General features: G+C 27.9%; 2 protein-coding genes across 2 annotated transcripts in view; both read left to right on the top strand.

Annotated features, from left to right (window-relative positions):
- The first annotated feature begins 12,214 nt into the window (after window positions 1–12,214).
- Window positions 12,215–17,387, top strand: LOC113367825. Its single transcript, XM_026609403.1, has 5 exons — window positions 12,215–12,543; window positions 15,158–15,254; window positions 15,333–15,404; window positions 16,657–17,280; window positions 17,346–17,387. The coding sequence occupies exons 1-5, from the start codon at window positions 12,215–12,217 to the stop codon at window positions 17,385–17,387; spliced, it is 1,164 nt and encodes a 387-aa protein (XP_026465188.1).
- The window catches only part of LOC113365665 (nostrin-like), a 27,240-nt gene continuing 22,887 nt past the window's right edge, over window positions 17,259–21,611 (top strand). Inside the window, exon 1 of the mRNA XM_026607182.1 lies at window positions 17,259–17,652. Within this exon, the coding sequence (XP_026462967.1) occupies window positions 17,494–17,652 (159 nt within the window). The 5' untranslated portion in view covers window positions 17,259–17,493. The remainder of the gene's footprint in view (window positions 17,653–21,611) is intronic.

Below are 21,611 nucleotides of genomic sequence, written 5' to 3'. Positions count from 1 at the left end.
TTGTTCAGATGATTACTAAATATTTTGTCCTACTGAAATCATTTTACCAATTTTAGTAATTGTGATCATATAATAAAGATTAAAGAATGACTTTATATAAGTCTCGTCTATATAAGTACCTATATCTATTACGCATGATCATTTACTTTGTCCAAATTTTCAAATTCATTTGCCAGAAAGTTTTGCAACTATTCTAGACTAAATTTTGATTGAATTAGTATACGAATCATTTTAATTACAATTTTATTTATCTAAATCAGCGACCATTCAGTTATGTTTGAACAATATGGATATTATTTTAAAAGTAAACAAAAGATTTATTTGTTGATTGTTTTATACGACTATTATTATTATTTTATGAAGGTATAAAAAGATTATGACCAGTTACGTAAGAATACGACATTGTGTTGGCGTATTTTTGTAACAAATAAAAAATCAAATAGCGAATCGAATTAATTTAGAGATAACGTATATGTATATATACTAGCTAATCCGGTAAACGTTGTTTTGCTAATTCTAAGTAAGGTATATTCTAAACAATTTCTAGAGAATCAATAATATTAATACTTAAAGTGTATAAGGATGTATTGTTTGAATGCTATATACAATGAGGTGTTATAAAAACATTAAACCCCATTAGTTTGTCTATATTTTGTCAATACAATCAAACTGGAAGTTTTATACACTTTCTATAGAAAACATGGTATAATTCATTCAATCCAAGTCTTTTTTGGTCTTTCGACTTATTGATTATGTTTCAAGTTTTTTAGATTCCTTTTGGATTCTGGATTTTGTGTATAATTAACTTCCCGTAGGGTAAGTTATAGTAATCGCAAAAAAATCGAAAATGAAAAATTTTGCATTTCTCGACGTTTCAAAACCTTCTGAACATTTTGGCATACCTTAGAAAAAATGGATGTATGTGTGTGTGTGTGTGTGTGTGTGTGTATGTATGTATGTATGTATGTATGTATGTATGTATGTGGTGTGTATGTATGTGCGGATACAAATTTTCGTCGACGATTTCGGGAACACGGATCAACCGATTTGAATAATTCCAAAAAACATTCGATTCGTATTGATAAGGAGACGTGCTGATTAGTTTTTGGCAAAAGGCAGGTCTAGCCGTTCCGAAGATACGGGGCAAAAAGTGACAAGAACGGTACCTCCGTTTTTAAGAGAACGGAGCGTCCGATTTGAATAATTTAAAAAACATTTTACTTGTATTGACAAGATGTAGAATTGATCAAATTTCATGGAGGTAGGTCTAGCGGTTTCGGAGATCTAATGAAAAAAGTAAAAATAATGCCGTTCGGCGGTTAAAAAATTATCATTAGACATATGCACATCAAATTATCAGATATTTTATAGAGATTTTGACAATAAGTATATTTTTTTTTTTACATTTTATGGGTTCCGTACCAATGCTTATGCGTTAGACGGCGGCGCGGCACATGCGTGCTTTGACATTTCGTCTCTAAGCAGTTCAAGCAGTGCGATTGCTTTGAAAAAAAAGTTCAGAATTTCCAAAATATGTCAAAATAAAGAAAACATTTTTTTCAAAAAAATTTTTTGTATCAAAAAAAAAAAATTTTTTTCAAAAAAAAAGATTTTTTTTCATATAAATTTTTTTTTTCCAAAAAAATGTTAATCGTTTTTAAAAAAATAATAATTTTTGGTACGGGAAGTTCCAGCAATTTGCCTTAAGGCACGATGCCCTAATTGCCTTAAGACAGAATTCCACTTACAGCTAGTTTTAAATAATACTACTGAGCTTATAAAAAAAAAAAATTTCTGCAAGGAGAGATAGAAAATGAATTAAGTATTTCTTCTTTGATCTGCTTTTTGAAAAGTTTCGAGTAACATTCGATGAATTAGAATAAATTTAATAAAACGTATATATGCAGAGCAGCGCGAGGCACAAAGGTCCAATTTGACTTTGAGCAAATATTAATTATATTATAAAAATCAAACCAATTATATTACAACAAATAACACATTTCAAACGAACAATTATCTGACTACGTTCAGTAAACTGCCTTCAACTTCATCATTGTAGAAATGTGCTTTTTTTATGTCTTTCAAAAATTTGTTATCTGGACCTTTTTACCCTATAGGCGGGGTAATTTGAAACGCGCAGGTGGCAAAAAGGTTTGAATCCTTATTATAATTGTAAAGGTATTTTACAAAATAATTACATTTTTAACTAATGCTAAAAAACTACTAACGGAAGAAAATACTTTTATTCATGTCAAATCATGAGTATACATCTTTTTTCCTCAACTTTCAAATATTGCTGTTAAACAATGCTTAACTTTACTGATTCACATTGGTGGTGGACCTTTTTAATCCCGGACCTTCATATATTACTATCTATTCTTCGATAAATTCTGGAAAATTATAACTGGGAAAATGTTATTCGACAAAATGTCCATTTGATCGATACCAAATTTAGATTCTGAATTTAAATAATATAAATAAAAAATAATATAACCTAGAAAATGTTTTATAAATACCAATGAGTATATAATTATACAAATGAGATCTTTCAGAGCACCGTGTTTTAGAAAAATATGCCAAAAAGTGCATTTTCATATTAACATTTCAAAAAAGTTGATATTTTGAGTCTCTAGTAACACTTGCGGCCCGTTTACTAACGTTTTTGTATATAAATAAAACTACAATTAAAACTACTTACTACAATTTAATCATAATTAAATAATATTCGCGTAAAACATCCTATTAAACGTAATTAAACATCATCATCAAAAACATTTGACATTTGACGTATTAGCCACCGTCCATTGTTTTATTTAAATTACGCTTCAACAAAAATTTTCAAATTAAAAATAAAAAGTTTCTACGCGGAATTGAAATAATTTCTCACCTTTTGGACTTTCTCTGGATTGGCACGAATTTTTCAAGACTAAGACTGGCCAAATCGGTTTAGCCGTTTTTGAGTTTTACTTGGACATTTGAAAGAGAGCTCCATTTTTATATATAAGATTAATATTTGCTCAAAGTCAAATTGGACCTTTGTGCCCCGCCCTGTTCTACATATATACTTTTTATTAAATTTACTTTAATTCATCGAATGTTACTTGAAACTTTTCAAAAAGCAAGTCAAAGAAGAAATACTTAATTCATTTTCTATCTCAGTAGTATTATTTACAATTATACACAAAATCCAGAATCCAAAAAGAATCTGAAAAACTTGAAACGTAATCAATAAGTCGAAAGACCAAAAGAGACTTGGATTGGACTATACTATGTTATCTTTTGATTCTCTAGAAATTGTTTAGCTTTAGAATATACCTTACTTAGCAAAACAATGTTTGTCGGGTCAGCTAGTATATATATATATATATATATATATATGTGTGTGTGTGTCCGTGTGTGTTTTTACGCATTTCCATATAACTTTTTTGCCAAACCTGGCGTCGCAATCGTTCGCATATCGAAAGTAATAAATATGATTTTATTTTTGTTAGTATTTTCTATCGAATGCAGAATGTTTACATTCTCTATCGTAGAGTAGAGTCGCGTGTTCGTATTTGTATAGTGTGCATTTTGTTCTAAATTAAACCGCGAGCGAGCCGAGTGTTGCGCGTTCCGAGTCGAGTCTCACGTAACCGCCCTCTCCGATAGACTAGGACTCTTCTAATCAGTCAGTTGCTCTGCATTGCTCCGACGATATGGAGCAATCAATCGACGACTGATCACTAATTGAAAAATTGAATTAGAGATCGAAAAAGATGGATTAGAATTAGAAACAAATTGATCCGTTCGAATTTGAGACATTTCCAAAAAAGTGTAAGGTTTTTGAGATGCGAGTCAAGAGAACGATTCGAGTTAAAGTGTTCGATCCAATTGTGACTAATAGAGTAAAGTGTAGGATTTCTAAAAGTTGTAAATAGTGGTGCCTTTGGTGACTCGAATTAATCAAATAGTTCAAACCAAATTTGAATTTGTGATTTTAATCGAGTTTAAGTGATTTGATTCCTATTGACAAAAGAGAGCAAATCTTTGAATTGTATAAAATTACGAATAGTTTGTGACTCGAATTAATCAAATGTTTCAAACCAAATTTGAATTCGTGATTTTAATTGAGTTTGAGTGATTTGATTCCTATTTGACAAAAATAGAGCAAAGCTTTGAATTTTATAAAATTACGAATAGTTTGTAACTCGAATTAATCAAATTGTTCAAAGCAAATTTGAATTCGTGATTTTAATCGAGTTTAAGTGATTTGATTCCTACTTGACAAAAATAGAGCAAATCTTTGGATTTTATAGAATTACGAATAGTTTGGTCCATTGTTCAGTGAAGAGTGTGCCTTGAAAATATTTTGTATAATTCGTGATTTTAATTGAGTTTGAGTGATTTGATTCCTATTTGACAAAAATAGAGCAAAGCTTTGAATTGTATAAAATTACGAATAGTTTGGCGGGATTGTTCAGTGAAGTGTGTGTCTTCAAAATATTTTGTGTACTAAATTTTATAAATGTCTTAAATGTAGGTGGTGTGTTAATAGTTCTTTTGGCACCCAATCGGAATCTAATTAGAATCCAATCGGAATTATGTGATGTGATGATGATATGAGAAAGTATGTTTTAATACAACTTGGAAAATCTCTAAAATAATATTTATGATTTTATGAAATGATAATACTTCGAAGTTTAGAAAATAAAATAAAAATATATAAAGGACTTAAACTAGGGTGACAATACACCACGGTTTATCCGGGACAGTCCCGGGCTTCCACTTTGTGTCCGAGTTTCTCCAAAGCAATACTTGTCCCGAATTTAGATCTTTTGTCCGGATTGTTACGGTTTTTCAAAAATTAATAGGTAAATTAACAAAAATTATAAAAACAAGCAAACACGTGCTATTTTTTAAAATTAAATATGAAAAAAATTTAATACATTTTACACAAGGCTCAAAAGCGAAAAATAGATATATATCAAAAAATATAAGATATAATATAACATCATAGATAACTAATGGGGTATATGGCATCGTGCCTTAAGGCAAATTGCTGGAACTTCCCGTACCGTAACGAAATGTTCGAGGAATATTAGATGTTTTCAAATAGATTATTATAAATATTGTAACATTGTCTAATACTTATAAGAATTATATAAACTGAATTGCAAACTTAAAATTATTTGTTTAAAGTATATTAGAACTTTAGTCAGAATCAAAATAAAATCTGAATTATTTTCGATATGCAAAAAAAAATTTTGAAAAAAAAAATAAAAAAAAATTGAAATAAAAAATATTTTTCCAAAAACAATTATTTGTTAAAAACAAGCAGAAAGTTCTTTGAATCATTCAAATCGAACGCTTAGTTCTCTCAAAAACTGCCATTTTTTGCACATTTTGCTCTGTATCTCCGAAATGGTTAGGCCTGCCTTTGCCAAAAACTAATAACCACTTCTCCCAATCATTTTTAATTGAATGTTTTTTAGATCATTCAAATCGGATGCTCCGTTCTCTCAAAAACTTGATTTGTATTTTCTGCAATCTTTGCTCCATATCTCCGTAGCGGCTGGACCTGCCTTTGCCAAAAACTAATCAGCACATCTCCCTATCAATAGGAATCGAATGTTTTTTGAACCATTCAAATCGGTTGATCCGTGCGCCCGAAAACGTGGACGAAAAAATGCGGATATACAAAACACACACACACTCATCCATTTTTTCTGAGATATGCCAAAATGTTCAGAAACCTTCAACACGTCGAGAAATGCAAAAATTTTCAATTTCGATTTTTGGACGATTACAATAACTTACCCTACGGGAAGTTAAAAAAATCGAAAGAATGTATCACATTTTTCGAAAAAACTGGATACAAAGTCAGTTTGTACACAAATGTATTATATTTTGCGAACAAACTGGCTTTGTATATTTCACGGATTTTTCTTTTCTCATTCATCATTGATTTTATTTATTAAATTTTCGTCCTCGATCGATCTATATTTGAATCCCCGAGACTAAAAATAGTCTCGTCGGACTAGTTTTACTTGGTCGGAAAATGAGGCCTAGACCACTTGTACTTCAGAACTCAAGACATACACAGAATAGAAATGAATAGGAAAATAAATGAAAGAAGGACAGAAATATTATATAATTATTAATAGATTCACACGTTGCATATGGATTTAGATACAGATAGATATAGATACATATAGTTGGAGTGTTGGAGATGAAGCGGCACGTGCTCTCCCGCCGAGAGAAAAACATACATATACACACATACATATGTATATATATATATATATATATATATATATATATATATATATATATATATATATATATATATATACTAGATGACCCGACAGACATGGTCCTGTTTACAGGCCTACAATTCAAAAGCTCCAATTTGTTAATATCCTATCACATACCTTTTAATATCCTATATGATGCCCTGCCTTTGTGATTTATTCGTGGTCTTAGCAAAAGCATTATAAGAAATTCAGAATAAAAAAAATAGTATCTGCGGTAAAATAACAATATCAGACTTGATTTACCACACACATAAATAATTAATAATAATTGCTTCAATAATTTAGTCTATAATTTTCATAATCTCTTACGATATATTAGTTGCTTTTTGGCAATTATAATTTTTAAGTACATTTTTCTTACTAATAATTTAATAAACTATATTGTTTATGTTCAACGCTTAGGTGAATTAATTTGTTAAAATCTAGTTCATATGTGCACTATTCAATCTAAGATCAATTTGCTAAATATACCACATCCAATGACATTCAAATGAATTTTTGACACATGAAACAAAATTCTAAATATTTTTTTGTGTTCTTAAATAAATTTAGCAAAGTAAACCGAAATGCGACATGCATAAGTTTTCAAAATAATGTATTTGCAATTTTGGACTTATTGCGTGATTTATTAAACTGAATTCGTCAGTAGAGTTATTTTCTTACATTTTCAACTGTTGCAAGAAATGATTTCGCCTACTAACACACATTATTAGTTAATATTTTTTTTGAATTCATGAAATTATCAATATTATCGTCTGTGGGGTCATGATACAAGACAAATATAAAAATATGTAAATAAAAATATATCGAAGATTGCGCAACGTTACATAATTTTTGATAAAAAATGCATAGTGCATATATTAGTGCAGTAAACGAAGAGGAAAAAAGGTATAACCTGTGAATTTTTTTACTGTGCTCCGAATTGCATGCAATTTTGGAATTAGGTTCATCTAACCCTCAAGTCCAAAAGTGAAAACAATTCGGGTTCCGCCACCAATTCCCGTTTTATCGCTAGAAAACGTTTTTAATATTGGAGGATATAATTAAAAAATATTTTTTAATACATTTTCCTTGCAATAAAATCATTTTCAACCCCGCTATTACCCTAAAACCCTTCAAACAATCTCTAAATTGAAAAAAAAAACACTTAAAACGGTATGATTATAATAAGAATTACGCATAAAGTAAATAATATTTTATGTTTTCTATCTTCATTATCAATCATTTTAATCATTTTTAAACCCTTAAAAACAACCCCTTGATGAAAAATTGTTTGAAATAATTATTTTGAAATTGAAAGATAATTAAGAAATTAAAAATGATATGAATGTTATTTCAATTTCTCAAAAATAATTACCATATCCATAATTTGTTCAAAACTACCCTTGAATAAAAACAGTTAATATAACACTAGTACCCAGTATAACTTTGTCTAAACTCGTATGTTTGTTGTTCTTGTTACTGTAATTATTAAACATTAATTTGACTATAGTCGTATAAAACTATATTAATTTATTTAACACGTGGACCATTTAGCCATAAGTTACTTTATTATAAGAATAAATCGCCATTATCAACATAATAATACAAAATTTTGTTGAATAAAAATTCTAGATCGCGGCATTTTCAAATTATTTTATATAAATTTAGTTTTATTATTTGCATATATAATTATTTTAATTATTTATTTTTTTTATAGATTTTTTGAAGCTCAGAAATTATTAAATAAATAAATACATTTTATTCAATGTGCAAAAATGTCTTATTTAGGGTAAGATGCGATTATAATAGGCAAGGCATCGAGTTCTAATTGGATTATTCTTATTGGATTTACACGCATGCATATAACATAGGTACATACACACACACAAATACACACATATATACAGGGTGTCCCAAAACTCAACATCAAGAAACAGAAAAAAAATAAAATTCAATCACAATAACCGAAAAATAGTTACAGATTGACCAAAGGTTATATTTAAAAGATCATTATTCCCAAACAACTTGAGATAGATCTTTTTTCTATTTTTTTCCAGTAGGGTTTTTTCCAAATATTTTAGGAAATTTTCCAAAGAATGACAAAAGTGATGCGATATAAAAATGAAAAAAAAAATTCTTAAAAATAGCCAAATTTTCCCAAAAAAGGCAAGGCAAAAATGACAAAAATTTGTAAACATTAACAGAATTTTCTAACAATTCACTAGTAACTTTAACAATCCGAAAATTTACAGAATTTTCTAAAATAGTACACACCAAATTTTCTAAAATTTTATGTGCTATTAAAAATAAGAGAATATTTTCACACAATAAATATCGAATCTGTGGCGGTCATAGCTCACTCGGTAGCGTGTCCGACTCACATAACAAGGAATCTCGGATCGAATCTTGTCATTGGAATAAAAATTAAAACGTATAGTAAGTTTGAAGATAATTGAAATGTGATTTGTTGAAAAAATTGTGATTTGAATAAAAAATTATAAGATGAAAAGAAAAATTAAAATTAAAATCAAAAGTAAAGAAAAATAAAGAAATCGAATATAAATTTGTAGAATGTAGAATTGTAAAAAGCGATTATAGAATAATATATAAGTATATAGTATTTAAACAAGATAGTATAGAATGTACGGAGGTAGAATAAAATATTAAAAAAAATGTAATCCAACTATAATACGATGGAAGTGCTCAAGGTGAAAACCGGTACGCCAATTTTGACACCAACCTGGATCTACCCTTTGTTTCAGGTTGCGTGCGTTTTACCCGTAGCGGTTTTACGTAGAAAGATCAATACAGTTTTGTCGTTTATTTGTTTTGAAATATTGTCACTTTTATTAAATAAGGGTTACTGTTTATGTTAAATTTTAATTAAATTGATTTTCTATTAAAATTATATTTAAAAAAAAAACAACGAAATATATGTAATTTAGTTTCAGTTATACTGATGATTGTTATACACACAACACACACATACATTATATATATATATATATATATATATATATATATATATATATATATATGTATCAATGTATGTGTAAACAATAGTCGATATAATAAAATCACCCACACGTAAAATCTTTTAGGCTTGTCAATTACAAATGTTATTATTTAATGTACTGTTGTACGATGGCACAACATCCTGTACCTACTACTGTCGAATGACAACCGACAACAATATTATTTCCAACGTTTGCGACAAATAACACGAAAACAATCCCATGTTGATATTTTTTCGAAAACGGCATTTGAAAATATCCGGCCGAAGAAAAGATATCACACGAAAATATTTTGAGTGATTGGCCCGAGTTTCTACTGAATCATCTACATAAAAATTTGGTTTAACATTCTCTCTACCTGCCCGGAATAATTTGAATTAGAACTATATGTGTAATTTAAAGTTTTATCTTCCTAGTAATAAGCTAAAAATTGTCCTAATTTTTTTTATTATATTCTATTAATAAAATTATTAAAAAATGCGACGGTGGTGGGAAACGTTCTCGCCGCCTGTTCTTAGTAATTTCATTCCAAAAACCATGCAAAAAATATAAAACAAAAATAATGTTTAAAAGGAGAAAAGATGCCCTCATCGACTGCCCTGAGTAACTCCATTATATATAGCTCATAGAAATTTTCAAATTTCTTTTCACTTTGTTCTAAATGAGACATAAAAATTCTTAAGAAATGTCACAAGTGTTATCACTTATCTTGCATCGTTATCGTAATTTTTTATTTAACTATTCATATTTTTAGTGTGTGTTGGCGTTAGATGAAGTTATAATACTTTTTTTTAACTTTTGTATAATGAAATGTTCTAATTTACGATGGAAATGACGACGCATTTAGGAATATAAACAGAATTTTATCTTTCTGTTTGAACAGGTTATCGTACAAGAAAACGAGTAATGGGTAAAATAAAGTTATTATATACATAGAACTTATATATATATATTTATATATATATATATAATAATTTGTTTTTTGATTGCTAAATATTATCACTATAAAGTAATAAACTTAAATACAAAGTACAAAATCAAAAGAGTTGATATAAAATTTTATCACCAGCTGAATTTTTTCAAATTTTTTTTCGAATCTAGATTTTTCAACATGCATTTCCAAAATCCGAAATGTTTCTTTTTTCAACAAGTTCTTAAAATATTTTTTAAATTAATAAGAGTGAAAACTAAAATTGTCTCAGCTTGATTTTTTAAAAATGCCAAGTCTTACTTGTCATTTACATTATAAAAAATTGCTGTTCCGTCACCGTTAATTTTTTCAAGAATCTGAATGTTTTAAGATTTATTTGTCCAATCAAGATTTTTCAACATACATTTCAAAAATTCCGAATGTCTCTATTTTCAGTAAGTTAAATCTTATTTTAGTCTTAAAATAATTTTACAAAAATAATTAAATTGAAAACTAAAATTATCTAGTTGATTTTAAAAATGCCAAGTCTTATTTGTCACTAAAATTAGAAGTCATAAAGGGGCTCTTAAATTATTCAACTTGTAAGGAATTTCTGGTTTGTTAATCAAGAAAAAATGTAAAACTCTTTAAATAATGGAAATTTTCATAGAATACTTTAAGCTATGTTATAATTTTAAACAAAGAAAATAATAAAATCAAATCAAATATTAACAACAAATCCAATTAACATCAAGATTAATCCATTAAGCATTTGTATTTTTTTTAAATTAATATATCTTTGCCAAATATACCATATTTTTCATAAAATTTATAAACTTCATCATTTATATATATTAAAATAAATAGATAATTTCAAATCAATTTTCAACCTAAGAAAATGGTTTTATCATTAGAATAAAAATTGATTCAGGATTTCTGTTTATTCAGAGTTTCGAATACGGGATGTTTCCTTCTTGGGGAATTATTGATAACAAATAAAAAACATTTTATACATTTATATACAAATTTATAATTAAATTATTTTTAAATGGAATGAGTCTAAACATCACTCTGTTTGATAAATTTATGAAATAAAAAATTGTTAGGATCATTTCATAAATTAATTTTTTTTTGCTGTTTGTTAGCCAGTAGAGTACTCTTTTAATTATCTACATTTTCATTTAATTTCGTTGTTTTAAAAATTTCTCCTTTTCATGTGTTCGTCATTTTTGCACACGATGGTTTGAATATTTTTGAAGTTTAAAAAATTTAAATCATTTATTCCCAATTTCACATTCACTCACTCTTGAAGATATTATATTACATAATCATATTCACTAAAGACTTTAAAAATTATTTTAGAAATTCGAACACCAAGTTTCGTTTTCTTGCAGTTTTAATTTCTAAATAAATTTTTATAAATATCTTATAAGAAATAAAAAAATTCAACTATTTCAATAATTGTATAGTAAAAAGTAAATTAATTATCACTTCCCTATATATTCGTTTCGACCTTTATGCGTGTCATCATTCAGAAAATCAAACAAATAACAAAATATTAAAAGCTTTCATAAAGAAAAGCTAAAAAAAATCATTAGAGTAAAATTGATAGTGGATTTTTTGCATATATATATATATATATATATATATATATGTATATATATATATATATATGTGTGTGTGTGTGTGTGTGTGTGTATGTAAAAGTATATCATCGATACGTAATCTAATATAAAATAAAAGAGATAGTTCTAAATATTATTAAAATTAAGTGAAAGTACTTCTAGTGTTCAACGACTTGGAAAATTATGTGGTTATCGTATTATTGGAAAAATATATTTATTATATATAAATATATATATATATATATATATATATATATATATATATTATATTAAAACAAGTGTATTACCCTGCAGAAAATGAAATACCCCCAAAACCTCCAAAAACAAACTTGTCATTTTCCATCAGTGATGTTATAAAACACAAGTGCTTCTAAATCTATTACAATTACAATGAAAAAAATCCGCGAAACTCTAGAACCATGGAACCCCCTTTCGATTTTCTCAAAGGGCAAACCGCCCCCCAGCCGTCAAGAACCCGAAAACAATGGATTCGTGAAAAAGGGCGTCGAGAAATCGAAATCGGCCGAACCTATAGGACATATTTTTGAAAAACCGAAAGTTGTGGCCAAAAAATTGTTGGCAAAGTCGCCCTCCAATGAAGGGTTCTATTCTGTGAACCCTGTTGTGGTCGAGGATCAGTTCCAGGGCGTCTGGACGCCACTGGATTTTGATATTGATGCCCTTTACGCGGTGCCGAGGAAGAGGAATAAAATTAATAGGTAATAATAATAATAATAATAATAATAAGTTTGTTATAATGACATATAGATTTTGGATAAGATTGTTTTCTTATCTTAAAGTAAGATAATTATCTTATCAAATCGCCCACTCGCCTAAAATTTATTTTTAGTAAGATAAGAAAACAATCTTAAGTCTTATACATTAAATAGCAAATTGCCAAGTAAGTAAACGCTAATTTTACATTAATTTCTGACACACTCACATGTTCACAAATCACAGTTTTATAAATTATTGAAGTAATAAATACAAAATTCACACAAGCACAATTTTGGTCACAATTTTTTTTAGTTAAATTTCAATTAAAGTCACAAACTAAATAATCTCCGAATTAACCAAATCACAAAATAATAGCATATTTATAAATAACATTAATAAAGCAATCACAAAATCATAGAACCACAAATTTACAAATTGTACAAATCGAAAATTCACAAGTACACAATTTTTATGAATTGACAAATTCAAAAAATTATGCAATCCGAAAATCACAAACGTTGATGCAATTAAAAATTTGCACAAAATAAAAAAACACAAATTATACAATCATGAATTTAGAAATTCATAAAATCACGTATTGATAAAATCACAAATTCACAAACTGTGATATAATCAAAAATTCACTCTACCGCAAATTCATAAATTCACGTAATCATACAATCACACAATAACAAATTCACAAAATTTGTGATTGTGATTTATGATTAAAAATATTTTTTGTGATTTTGTAAATTTGTAAATATGTGATTGTGATTTATGATTGTAATTGTGCTTTGTGATTTTATTATTGTAATTGTGATCTGTAATTTTATGACTTTGTAAATTTGTGATTGTGATTTTTGATTGTAATTGTGCTTTGTGATTTTATTATTGTAATTGTGATCTGTAATTTTATGACTTTGTAAATTTGTGATTGTGATTTTTGATTGTAATTGTGCTTTGTGATTTTATTATTGTAATTGTGATCTGTAATTTTATGAATTTGTAAATTTGTGATTGTGATTTTTGATTGTAATTGTGATTTGTGATTTTTTGAACTTGTGAATTTGTGATTTATGATTGTAATTGTGATTTGTAATTCTATGAATTTGTAAATTTACGATTGTGATTTATGATTGCAATTGTGACTTGTGATTTTATGAATTTGCGATTGTGATTTATGATTGTAATTGTTATTTGTGATTTTATGAATTTGTAAATTTGTGATTGTGATTTATGATTTTATGAACTTGTAAAGTTGTAATTTGTGATTGTAATTGTGGTTTGTAATTTTGTAAATTTATCATTTTGTCATTGTATAATTACACGACTTCGTGTTTTTTGATTGTGATTTGTGATTTTGTGAATTTGTTATTGTGTGATTGTATGTATACGTGAATTTATGAATTTGCGGTAGCGTGAATTTTTTATTGTATCACAGTTTGTAAATTTGTGATTTTATCAATACGTGATTATATGTATTTCTGAATTTGTGATTGTATAATTTGTGTTTTTTAATTATGTGCGAATTTTTAATTGCATCAAAGTTTGTGATTCATAACATCACAAATCACAACTACAATCACAAATTTACAAATTCACAAATCACAATTACAGTCATAAATCAAAATCACAAATTTACAAATTCATAACATCTTAAATCACAATTACAATCATAAATCACAAATTTACAAATTCATAGAATCATAAATGACAATTACAATCATAAATCACAATTATAAATCACAATCACATCTCAGATCACAATTACAATCATAAACCACAAATTTACAAGTTCATAAAATCCCAAACCCCAATCTCAAATTTATAAATTTATAAAATCAAAAACTACAATTACAATCACAAATTACAAATTTACAAGTTCATAAAATCACAAATCACAATCACAAATTTACAAATTCATAAAATCCCAAATCACAATCACAAATTTATAAATTCATAAAATCACAAATCAAAATTACAATCATAAATCATAATCACTTTTATGATTATGATTGGTGATTGTAATTGTGAGTTGTGATTTTATGAATTTATAAATTTGTGATTGTGATTTATAATTGTAATTGTGATTAGTGATTTCATAAATTTGTAAATTTCTGATTGTGATTTTATGAATTTGTAAATTTCTGATTGTGATTTGTGATTTTATGAATTTGTAATTGTGATTTATGTTCGTAATTGTGGTTTGTGATTTTGTAAATTTGTACATTTTACAAATTCATGAAATCACAAATCACGATTACAATCATAAATCACAATCACAAATGTACAAATTTATAAAATCACAAATTTACAAATTCATAAAATCACAGATCACAATTATAATCACAATTTCATAAAATTACAAGTCACAATTACAATCATAAATTCATTCACAAATTTTTTTAATCACATAATCACAAATTTACACACATATTTATGTCACTCAAAAAATGTCAAATAAAAATTTTATTATGTTTTAATTCATACGTAATTTAAATTTAAATTCGTGCTTGTTTGAAGTTTCAAATTTGCGAAAAATTAGATTTTAGATCTTGTGATTGTGTCAGAAATTACTAATATATATGTTTATAAAATAATAAATTTTCCAAAAAGGAATGAACAAACAATGGAACTTTCGTATGCCAATTTGGCAGACAGCAAATTCCAACCTTTAACGATAAAGACGAGCGGAGAGGAACTTCATTATCAGGTCAGAAATAAATGAAGTAAAACTTCTGAACCCTCATTTTGCTAACTTTATCTAACTTTCCCAAAATATCTCCACCAGATCGTTAAACCGAAACCTTTGAGATGCAAGAGAAGTAAATCTGCACAAAACCTTCACAAATCGGAACTAAAGGTGATAATAAAATAAATTCAAAATAAAGTCGGCCACAGACGTAACTGTATGCATGTGCAACCGAAACCGATATTTCAGAAAACCGGTTTTCGAATTTTAATTTTACTAAAAAACCGGTTTTAACCGGTTTTCGAATTTTATATAGAAAATAAATTTTTGCTCGAACATTCTGTAATTTATCCGCAAATTTAGTGTAATTTAGAGCAGTATTTGACTGAATTTATTTATTGTTCAATTTTATAGATAGTAAACAAAATTATTTTAATTTTAATTAGTAGAACTAAAAATGATAGTTTATCTTGGTTAAATAACTTTGAAACTAATTATTCATGCATCATTTTCACATATAAGAATGAAAATATTTTTATGATAGTGAGGAAAGTTTTCGAATAAATAAAAATAATACATTTATAAATGAAAAAATGCATTAAATTAAAAAAAAAATAAAAATATATAAGGTTGTCAAATATCTCCCTTCCGCCTTTTTGTATTATAAACCAAGAGCAAAAAAGCGGAAGGGAGATATTTGACAACATAATATTAGATACATGTTGATACATACTTGTTAATATCAATTATAGTTTTAAAAACAATTAAGCTAAACTCGGATATTGTCTGTTTCGAGCAATTTTAATTAATTAATTTTAAACATTCTAATTATTTTTTGTTTAATAAAATATGATTTAAAAAAACTGAGAATATCTATCGAATTGCTACTTAGACGTGTCCTTTAATTACTCACAAAATTTCCTGAAATAGAAAATACTCTCATACTTGCGACCAAATTATGCTTAATTGTTTTTAAAACCTGATATAATATTTCTAAGTTTTTTGTTCTTTTATTTGTGGCTTCTAGGGTTTAAAACTATTTTTTTAAGTTTGAGTAGAGGAAGTTACTTCTTCAAGAAGAAGTCACACTGATTTAAATTAATACATACACTGGTATAAAAATCTAAATTAATATATACAAAACCTTTCTGGGAACCATTGCAGACTGATAAGATATCAAATGCTATTGAACCGATATTATTTCAAGAATCAAAACGCTTTCATCTATCTTTTATATTTGGCTATATTTGTCATTTTTCATTTATACAGTGAAAACCGACTTTTTTCACTAAAAAACCGGTTTTCGGATTCCATAATTTTTGCCAAAAAACCGGTTTTTGAAAACCGACAAACCCTAATAGTTACGTCTGTGGCCGGCTTAACAGCATCAAAACAATTTTTATATTCGATTTACAATTTTAAGGTTTTTCTGCAAAGGACACCATCGTGCGAAATCGATGCTGTTTATGATGTACCTGGTAAAGCCAAACCGGTGGGAAAAATAGATAAAAATAATGATAATAATAACACTAAAAACTGTCAGAATGCATTTAGTAAACTCAAGAAGTACGCGGAACAGAACACCAAAGATGATAATAATTTAGTGCCTGAAATAAAACTGAATGACCAAAATTTAGTACCTGAAGTGCCTCCGAAAACGAAAGAAACTGATAGTAATAATATAGATGATAATTATATTGACCATGATAATGTTACATCCACCTTAGAAAAAAGTCTTCCAGTTAAATCTAATAGTTGTACACATGAAAGGGTTGAACACTTTTATCAAGAAATCCCTGATAAAAATGAACCAAGTAGTGCAAAATTGGTGGTGGATCAGAATAGTTTGGATAATGATGTTTTATCAAGTGGAAGCAGTTTGGGTATTGTTGAATGTTTAAATAAAATTGAAAAACTAGAAGAAGTCCATGCTGATGTTTCTTCAAAACCAAGTGTTGAGATTTTGGATAAACCTTCAGACAAAAAAGTTGATAACATCAGTCTACCTTACCTCGATCCCTTACCAACTCCTTCAGACTTCAGCGAAGTATCCCTAAACCTATCCACATCAACCCCAGATGAAGTGGATAAGTTTAAGGACAATCGTGACAGTTACGAATACTGGCAAGAAAGGATCAAAATCCGCGAACCTAACCACATTTCTCGATCAAAATCCGTGAAGATCTCAAAGGCTTGGCGCGGTTTCAAGGGATTCCTCGAAGACGAGAAGCGAAAATTGGACAAATTGGTTTCGAGCAGAATGAATGATGTTATGAGAAAGAGGACTTTGGCCGAAATGGATGTTGATGTTGCCGATGGAGCAGCATCTGATGTCGGATGCCGAGCTTTGGTAAAGAATGAGGATTTTTTCAATGCTAATAGGGAGAAATTTGAGGCGGCCGATGCTGCAAAGGCGCAAGTGAGATTTTGTTGATGTGTGTGTGTAGATGTTGAGCATGGTTTTGAAAATTAACTTAGCCTTATACGTGATTGTAGATTTTATGGTTTGAGCTTGAAGTTTTTTGCTGAAGATTTTCTTAAATTTATGGAAGAGCTTAAAATTTATTTTAACAAGCATGTTTATTACGGATAACTTATTTTACGGATATAATTCCTTGAATTTTAATTTTTTTTATTTTCACATATATATAATTTAAGGTGGTCATCATAATGGATATTTTCGAATTTCTTTGCTTCCACGGGCTCAAGTGCTTTCAAAATTTGCAATAAAAAAATTCTCTGTAAATCAGAGCTCTTAATATTAACTTTAAGGTAGTCCGCACTACCTTTCTTCCTTCTCTTAGCAAGACCAAATTAGCAAAATCGATCCGGACCTGTTGTATTATTTTTTAGTACTTATTTTGTACTAATTTGTACCACAAAAAAAAAAATTTGTACTACGTGCCGTTTAAAAAAAACACGTGGCGCTGCTAGCTTTAATATTGAACTACCAAACACTTTTTGTTTTAGAAGAAAATAAATATAATTAAACGGATATTGATTAATTCGAGTTTATACTAATTTGTACCATCAAAATTACACCAAAAATTCGAAAATGTCTACTAAAATCAGTACCCCATGACGGCCGGACCGCCCTAATATGAGATGCTTCGTGAAGATAGGTATATAGTGCAGAAAAAAAGCCTGTATTGAAGTCAGAACAAAAAAACAAAATAATCTTTGATAATAATATTATAAAATCACTGATATTCATAAAAATTACTACCATCATTTTGCCCCAAATCATCCCTAAAATAATGTTAAGGCATTTAGTACGGAAAAAATTAAATTGAACTAAAATTAACAAATTATATCAACACATTATAAGCTATATAATATTTAGTTTTAAATTAATTAATTTCAAATTTTGTACCCCTGCCCTTACGTCTCCAATCATCCCCAAGTTGTATTTACGTCTATGCTGAATCATTTTCAACGTACAAGTTCAAAGTAAAGAAAAAAAATTGAACGAGCAGAATCAAACGAAACAAATACAGTAAAAACATTATAACATCTAATATTTAAATAAAAAATTTGAGATTTTGCACCATTGCCCTTCTCTCAATAATCAACCCCAAATTGTATTTACGCCCATGTTGCGTCATTTTCAACTGTTTTTCAAATTTTTCTGATCTTCAGTAGTTGAAAAAACAATTCAACGAGCAAAATCAAGTGAACTTGATACACAAACAAAAATTTGATATATTTTATGAAAAAGTATTTACTTAGAAAAAAAGAACCAAGAAATTTTGGTGCGGACTATCTTAGAGTTAATATTGAGAGCTAAAACTATCAGAGATTTTTTTTTTTAATTTTGAAGCATTTGAGGCCCTGGGAGCAAGGAAATTTGAAAACATGCATATTAAGAGCCACCCTAATATATATATATATATATATATATATATATATATATATTATTTATAATTTATCTATTCGCTAACTTATATGTTTATTTATAAATTCCGTCACATCGTCCATCGAAAGAAAGTCTAATTTCCCTTTTTAAAAAGAAATCTTTCGTTATTTTTTTATGACGTTTCGTATTCTCTAGACGTCTCTTGTTCGTGCATTGAACGTGTTTGTTCAAATGAGTGTTTGTGTGTGTGTGTGTTTGTGTGTTTGTCAACAGCCAATATGGTTTTTACATTTAAATTAAGTACTTTTTTATTTATTCATAGCTTTCTTATCGGCAAACGTCGAGATAAGGTTTGAAATGATAATTAGAATATAATATATACATATATATATATCAGCTCATTTGTCGAAATAAAAAATAAGTTAAAAAAAATATTTTCGTTACTGATTAAACGTTTCGACACTTAATGTGTGTCGTCAATCAGTAATCATTGGGTTAACAGCATGACACTTAACAATTTTAAATAAAAATATGTTTTTTGAACCGAAATTTAGTACTAAACTAAAAATAATGGAAAAAGAAAAACTAAAAAATGGGAATAATTGAAAAGTGCAAATCCTATTATTAATGGGGCATTTCTACCATAACATATACGGTTACGATAGCATGTTTTTATGCTTCATGATGAAATTTATGGGGCAATTCTGTCAAAGCAGATCTCATACAATAGCATTGCCATGGTAACGCTCTCTTATGCTTGTTTATTGGTAGTGAAATTTGTGAAAATGTCTAACTATTTGCTGTGCAATCTTATGATAACCGCATCATCGGAGATTCTATTATCATAACATTCTTCCTTGCTGGTTTATATGTAAAATACGCCAGATCGCACAGCAAATCGACAGACATTTTCACAATTTTCACAATCAAGAACAAGTTTAAGATAGCGTTGCCTTGACAACGCTATTGTATGAGCTCTGTTATGGCAGAATTGCATCATGGAGCATAAAATCATGTTACCATATATAAGTGACATAGGATATCACAGATTGAGATGATGACAATATATCGGACAATGTATTAGAATTATTAATTTAATTATATGCAAATAAAAATAACTGTACCATTATATTATATGTCATGTTAATTATAAAAAATGTACAGTAAGAAAGGTCATTAATTATCACGATGATGATGATGGTCTAGAAGTGGTCAAAAAGTGGTCAAAAAGTGGTCAACTTCTGGTCAACGACTAAAACTACTATATAATACCGGTATGGCACAGATTTAATTCATAAACAACAGAACGGGCACACGTCGGAATTTGTACGGAATAATAATTAAATTTTCTGGTTTCGTAATAACGGTTTTGTAGACTGACAAAATTAAAACATTTAAATAAATATGTACATATACATATAAACAAAAAAAATGGTGTAAAGACGACCGTCCACATATTAAAAAAAAAATTACGTTAGGCTTAAATGTAAAAAATCGCAATGACCACAGCCATGGAACAAAGTAATTTAAAATAGCAATTTTATAATATATATAACATTATAGAATTATAACGAGGCAAATTTTTTACAATTATTTCAAAACCTTGTCCATGTATCAGTTCCAAATTATATATTTATATGTCTATTGCGTCGATTTTGCAACAAATGTCGTTATAATCTCGAAACGAATGATTTTGTAAATACACTAAATACACTAATAAAAATAGTAGTAATGATAGTGAAACAGATGCTGAATGAGTGAATAGTGAATAAATAACTGTGTTTTCAAAGGTGATTTAGTGCCCTGTAATTCTTTTTAAGTGTTTCGAACTGAGCTTGACCTGAATAAAACTTACTACTAGTAGTTACTGGTACTATTGGGAATTAATTCACTTTAGATGTTCCATTGTTCTGAGAGATTATAATACACATGTGTATAAATACATACATATACACATTCGTAAATTTATATGTGTATATATGTATATTTATATATGCATCAAATAATTAGAAAAAAAGAAAAAAATGACAAGATTTAATAAAATTTAAGGATGCATTTCACGCTTTAACTCATTTTTGATGCCTAAACATACAAAATATTTAAAAAAAATACACGAACCAGAAACTATTAATAAAAGACGTTTGTAACAGCCATATTTATAAAATAGAATAAAGTTTAGTTTGAAAAATTTAAATGAAATAATATTAACGACATCAGTGTTGAGTTAAAAATAAAATAGTAATATTGAGTGTTCCACGTGTAACCGGTAGGCGGATTTTGCCACCAACCTGCATCTACCCCTCGTTTCAGGTTGATGGCATTTTACGCCTACCGGTTACACGTGGAGCTCTGAATATCAATAGACATATTGTCAGTTTAATTTATACTTCAATATTTTTGTTGCTTATATTTATTCCCAATTCAATTTTTTGCAAAAATATAATTCTATTATATAAAGATGACTGCTATTAACTTCTAGCAGAGTAAATTATAGTGATCGCAAAAAAGTCGAAAATTTTTAT

Source organism: Ctenocephalides felis, unplaced genomic scaffold (genome assembly GCF_003426905.1).
Source record: "Ctenocephalides felis isolate EL2017-DRISC unplaced genomic scaffold, ASM342690v1 CF-g0.4_SCAFFOLD_01170, whole genome shotgun sequence".
NCBI classification, from domain to species: domain Eukaryota; kingdom Metazoa; phylum Arthropoda; class Insecta; order Siphonaptera; family Pulicidae; genus Ctenocephalides; species Ctenocephalides felis.
Note: the sequence above shows the minus strand (reverse complement) of the source record. Positions and strands in the feature narration are given on the sequence as shown.

Excerpts from the sequence above, each read along its gene's own strand:
- LOC113367825 (XM_026609403.1), top strand. The coding sequence starts at position 12,215 with ATGAAAAAAATCCGCGAAACTCTAGAACCATGGAACCCCCTTTCGATT. Across the intron at positions 15,255-15,332 it reads GAGAGGAACTTCATTATCAG|ATCGTTAAACCGAAACCTTT; the intron begins GTCAGAAATAAA and ends TATCTCCACCAG. Across the intron at positions 15,405-16,656 it reads TTCACAAATCGGAACTAAAG|GTTTTTCTGCAAAGGACACC; the intron begins GTGATAATAAAA and ends TACAATTTTAAG.